The following is a 5,000-nucleotide window of genomic DNA, read 5'->3' on the forward strand; positions in this document are numbered from 1 at the left end:
TCTCTCTATTTTCTCTCAATAAAATTGGCTCAATAAAATCGGGTTTTGTTGTTATAGAACACGGTATTCTATATTTTATAGTAGCAATATTCTATAGTAGCAAAGGAATAAGAAATACGAATAATAAATTTTTAAAAAAGAAAAGTCTGAATAGACCAAAAGAGGGGGGAGGAAATAATAAAGAAAAATTTATACAAAGCTAGATATGAATCATCCACACCCTCTTTTTTGGATTTCATTAAGTGAATTTTGTTTGATTAAGAGTAAGTTCTGTAAAAACCCCCGCCTTCTTTAAAATATCATGAACAGTTGCTGTGGGTTGAGCTCCTTTTTCAAGGAAATAGAGAATGGCGGGAACATTTAAATAGGTTTGATTATTTATCGGATCATAAAAACCCACTTTTCGAAGATCTCTTCCCTCTCTTCGGGATCGAACATCAATTGCAACGATTCGATAAACGGCTCATTGGGATAGATGTAGTTAAATAATACCCCCCCCCTAGAAACGTATAAGAAGTTTTCTCCTCGTACGGCTCGAGAAAAAAATGATTAATTTAAAGTTATGTCTATGTATGGAATTATAATGTATGGAATTAGCATGTCAAAAAGATCCATAAACCAGCAAATCAATTAGACATTTAACCTCGTCTTTTTTTTCGAAAAAAAAAAAGAAGAAAAAAGCATTCGTACTCTCATAACTCAAGTCAAATAACTCTCAAAATGCTCAAAAAAAACCTTAGGCATTCTTTTATTGAGTGGTCTCTAACCCCTTTTTTGTTTGTCTCGCTTAGAATCTATTTCGATTCTTCATTTTAATCTAGTTGTTGAGAAAATGGAAAAGGGTATTTCCTTGTTCTAGGATCTTTTATCTTTGCCTTGAATCATTGGGTTTAAACATTACTTCGGCGATATTAAATCATTTCAAAAATGGCAGCAACATGCCCTTTTTTCTCTCTTTTTTTTTTCTATCAAAGAATCATATGAACGATTAATTCCCGCATGATACACTTTTGATCGAAAGAGTTTTACCAATTCCAACAACTTTTCTTTTTGATTTGAAAATAGTTTGAATCGGATCCTTTCGATTTCTATATCACAAATAGACTTACGAAGTTGTTCCAACTTATTGATTTCCATTAACTAACCCTAGATCCTTGCCCCTGAAAAATGGATGTTTCTCTTCGAGCTCCATCCTGTACTATTTACATTACAACCCAACAAAAAGACGGATTATAATAGAACAAAGGATGTCGAGCAAAAAGCACCTTCATTTCTACATAACGGAAAGTGGTGGGTTTTGACATCCACAGCTGATCATGTCCTTCAAGTCGCACGTTGCTTTCTACCACATCGTTTCAAACGAAGTTTTACCATAACATTCCTCTAGTTTGGAGCATTGATTCAATTATGGAATCATGAATAGTCATTGGTTCAGTCGATACATAGTAATCTATCTATACTTTCTATATGAAATCAATTTCCTTCTATATGCTATATGAAATAAATAAATAATTTAGGAAGAAAAAGCCTCAATAAGAATTCAAACTACCCCATATTGTATGATTGTCTGAATGCAATATTTTTTTATTTTTTTAAACTTTTATTATACTTTTCTATTCTAATTAAACTTTTCGATTCTAATAAAAAAAAAATAAAAATAAAGAATATCATTAATAATAATATTACGAAAATACTAATAATATCACGAATATTATAAATAACACAAATAAACTAATCTTTTTGAATCTACCGTGCATCTTCAAATAACCCGATAGATCAAATAACTCGGTAGAATAGATCCAGCAATCTCACAGTTGTTCGAGTGCCAATCTTAAGAAATCATTAAAAATCAAAAGCAAGAATCACATTTTCTCCAATACTTGACTGTTAGAAAGAAGGTTATTAAAAACAAAAAAAGAGCAATTTAGATTCGGATATGGTTATTCTGATATATAAATAGAGTATGCTCTGGGACGGAAGGATTCGAACCTCCGCATAGCGGGACCAAAACCCGTTGCCTTACCACTTGGCCACGCCCCATTTAGATTTCTATTTGAAACTACTAAACACTAATATGGTATTCCTTGTTCGTCAATTCCAGTTCCAAATAGCTATAGCTATGGAATAGATTCTTGTTACGATTTTTGCACGTATGGATAGAGAATTAAATCGAATTTATTGATCATTACATAGAATTCAATTAAGATATTGTATGAAAGTATGATTTCTTCTATTCTCTTGTAAGAATTGAAGGCTTTTTGATTGGGTGAGTTCAAAGAAGTTTAGTCTGCCTTATTTTCCTTTCTTCATTTTTTTCCTTATATCAAAAAACATATTAATAACTCAATCAAAATTATCTCCAAGAACAAAATTTTGTTATGCTTAATATCTTTAATTTGATCTGTATCTGTTTTAATTCTGCCCTTTTTTCGAGTAGTTTTTTATTCGCCAAATTGCCCGAGGCCTATGCTTTTTTGAATCCAATCGTAGATTTTATGCCAGTAATACCTGTTCTCTTTTTTCTCTTAGCCTTTGTTTGGCAAGCTGCTGTAAGTTTTCGATGAGATCCTTAATACTGTCCTAGAAAAATTCATGAGTGATTCAAGAAAAAAAAAATTCTAACAATTGAAAAGATCAGATAAGTCTTACACTATGAACGAACCCTCAATTCAAAGATTGAAATTCTTGGATAGCCCTGATAAATCGGGATCATCCCATTTCCTCATTCTGACCCTTTTCGCCGAAGAACCCTATTTAGATTAGAGTCCGCCACAATATATAATTGTTGGTATGAAAGAATTTTTTTTGTAATGAAAAACTCAACTCTTATTACAAGTGAATTTCTGAAAATTCTTTTGGATTTCTAGAAATTCTAGAAATCACTTTATTTCTTGGTGTCAAAATCAAAACAAAATAGGATATGTGGTATAAAAACGGGGAATCTATTCTCTTCTTTTTCCAAAAAAATGCTCTTGGAGATTGTGTAATGCTTACTCTTAAACTCTTTGTTTACACCGTAGTAATATTCTTTGTTTCTCTCTTCATCTTCGGATTCCTATCTAATGATCCGGGACGTAATCCTGGACGCGAAGAATAAAAAAGGGAGAGTTCCTTGCTTCATTTTTAGAAATGGTATTAGGATTTGATCTATTCCACTACCAAAAACCGAAACGGAAAGAGAGGGATTCGAACCCTCGGTACGAATAACTCGCACAACGGATTAGCAATCCGACGCTTTAGTCCACTCAGCCATCTCTCCTAATTGAGAAAAGATAATTACTATGTTACAGCACGCAAAAAGAAAGGCTTGAAAAAAGCCCTTTTTACTTTGTTATATAGATTATGTTATATAGATTATTATTTATCTATATAGAGTATTATTAATCCATAGATATATAGATTCTAAATTTTATTATTATTAGATAGATTGATTATATAGCTATATCCAACTTTTCTATAGAGATATAGAACTTTTATCAGTAATTCCATTTCATTTATATTATATTCTATATCATTTATATTTTTAAATAAAACAATGGCTCTAAAGAAATATCTCAAATAACAAAAAAAGAAAGAATATCGCTTTGATTTCGCGCAAAAGGGACTTTTCAATTTCCAATTTCCACGGACCGGCCTGGGCAGTACCCGGCCGGGCTCATTTTTTTATTTTCAACTCAAATAACTCATTTTTTCTATGATTCTGCGATCTGGCTTGTTGTAACAAAAAAATCTTGTTATTGCATTGAATCAACAATCAGAAGCGGAAGAAGTCCTATTTCCGTTCCTATGATATAGAATCAAAATATTATTTCTATTCTTTTTCTTTCTTCCTATTTCTTTTTATTTCCATTTATTTTTTATTTTACTAGAATAACTAGAATAAATAATAAAAAAAAACTATGGATTTTTGCACAATCCATTTTTATGTTATTTATGTTATGACTAAGTCCTTTTGTCGAATCCTGTCTATCAAAAATCCTATAACACAAGTCTTCTGACAAAAGGTGGCAAGGCCCTAATTTTCAGGATTTTTTAGGCTCCTATCTTGTAATCCTATCTTGATTACGCCCAATTCCCCTGTTTGACAAAGGGTCCCTTTATATTTATATACAATAAATATACAATAAATACAATAATCGCATTGTAGCGGGTATAGTTTAGTGGTAAAAGTGTGATTCGTTCTATTAATCCCCCTAAGAGTTAAGGGGTCCCTCGGTTTGATTCATATTCCGAGCAAAAACTTTATTTCTTAAAAGGATTTAATCCTTTACCTCTCAACGAAAGATTTGAGGAAGAATATACATTCTCGTGATTTGGATCCAAGGGCCAATTAAATATAATTTTAAAATTATATTCTAACTAAAAATTGAAAAATTGGATTATGAAATTACGAAACATAAATTTTTTTTTCAATTGGATCAATACTTCCAATTGAATAAGTATGAGGAAAAGATCCATGGATAAAGATAGAAAAGTGTATTTCTAATCGTAACTAAATCTTCAATTTTTTTGATGGGATAGATTGAAGCAAAATAGCTATTAAACGATAACTTTGGTTTACTAGAGACATTTACATCTTGTTTTAGCTCGGCGGAAACAAAATGCTTTTCCTAAGGATTTTCTCAAATAGAAATAGAGAACGAAGTAACTAGAAAAATTGTTCTATTCTAATCCCATTCTTCTAGAAGGATCATCTAGAAAGCGAATTGTTTTGAATGCATTCAGACAGAAAAGCTAACATAGATGTTATGGGCCAAATTCTTATTTCATTTCGTTCCTGCCTTATCTTTATCTTATTTATATTCTATTTTATTTATTTCTTTTTTTTTATTTATCCATCTTCCATAAAGGAGCCGAATGAAACCAAAATTTCATGTTCGGTTTTGAATTAGAGACGCTAAAAATAATGAATCAACGTCGACTATAACCCCTAGCCTTCCAAGCTAACGATGCGGGTTCGATTCCCGCTACCCGCTCGATATTCGAATTCTATCTATTCT

At 31.4% G+C, this 5,000-nt stretch overlaps 3 protein-coding genes and 3 non-coding genes; 3 read left to right on the forward strand and 3 right to left on the reverse strand. All coding sequences in view use genetic code 11, as the record gives it.

The window, feature by feature from the left end:
• Positions 1-238: 238 nt before the first annotated feature.
• Positions 239-1,374, reverse strand: rps16 (ribosomal protein S16). One transcript has 2 exons: positions 1,335-1,374; positions 239-465 (listed from the first exon to the last, which is right to left on the reverse strand). The coding sequence occupies exons 1-2, from the start codon at positions 1,372-1,374 to the stop codon at positions 239-241; spliced, it is 267 nt and encodes an 88-aa protein (YP_005088981.1).
• Positions 1,375-1,968: 594 nt separating this feature from the next.
• On the reverse strand, positions 1,969-2,040 carry trnQ-UUG. Its single transcript has one exon. It is a non-coding gene; the product is annotated as a tRNA-Gln (tRNA).
• A 338-nt stretch (positions 2,041-2,378) lies between these two features.
• Positions 2,379-2,564, forward strand: psbK (photosystem II protein K). The gene has a single exon. It carries the CDS (start codon positions 2,379-2,381, stop codon positions 2,562-2,564), a length of 186 nt encoding a protein of 61 aa, YP_005088982.1.
• A 422-nt stretch (positions 2,565-2,986) lies between these two features.
• psbI (photosystem II protein I) lies at positions 2,987-3,097 on the forward strand. Its single transcript has one exon. It carries the CDS (start codon positions 2,987-2,989, stop codon positions 3,095-3,097), a length of 111 nt encoding a protein of 36 aa, YP_005088983.1.
• A 74-nt stretch (positions 3,098-3,171) lies between these two features.
• Positions 3,172-3,259, reverse strand: trnS-GCU. Its single transcript has one exon. It is a non-coding gene; the product is annotated as a tRNA-Ser (tRNA).
• An 887-nt stretch (positions 3,260-4,146) lies between these two features.
• trnG-GCC lies at positions 4,147-4,975 on the forward strand. One transcript has 2 exons: positions 4,147-4,169; positions 4,939-4,975. It is a non-coding gene; the product is annotated as a tRNA-Gly (tRNA).
• Positions 4,976-5,000: the final 25 nt, after the last annotated feature.

Source organism: Gossypium arboreum, chloroplast (assembly GCF_025698485.1).
Source record: "Gossypium arboreum chloroplast, complete genome".
Taxonomy (NCBI): domain Eukaryota; kingdom Viridiplantae; phylum Streptophyta; class Magnoliopsida; order Malvales; family Malvaceae; genus Gossypium; species Gossypium arboreum.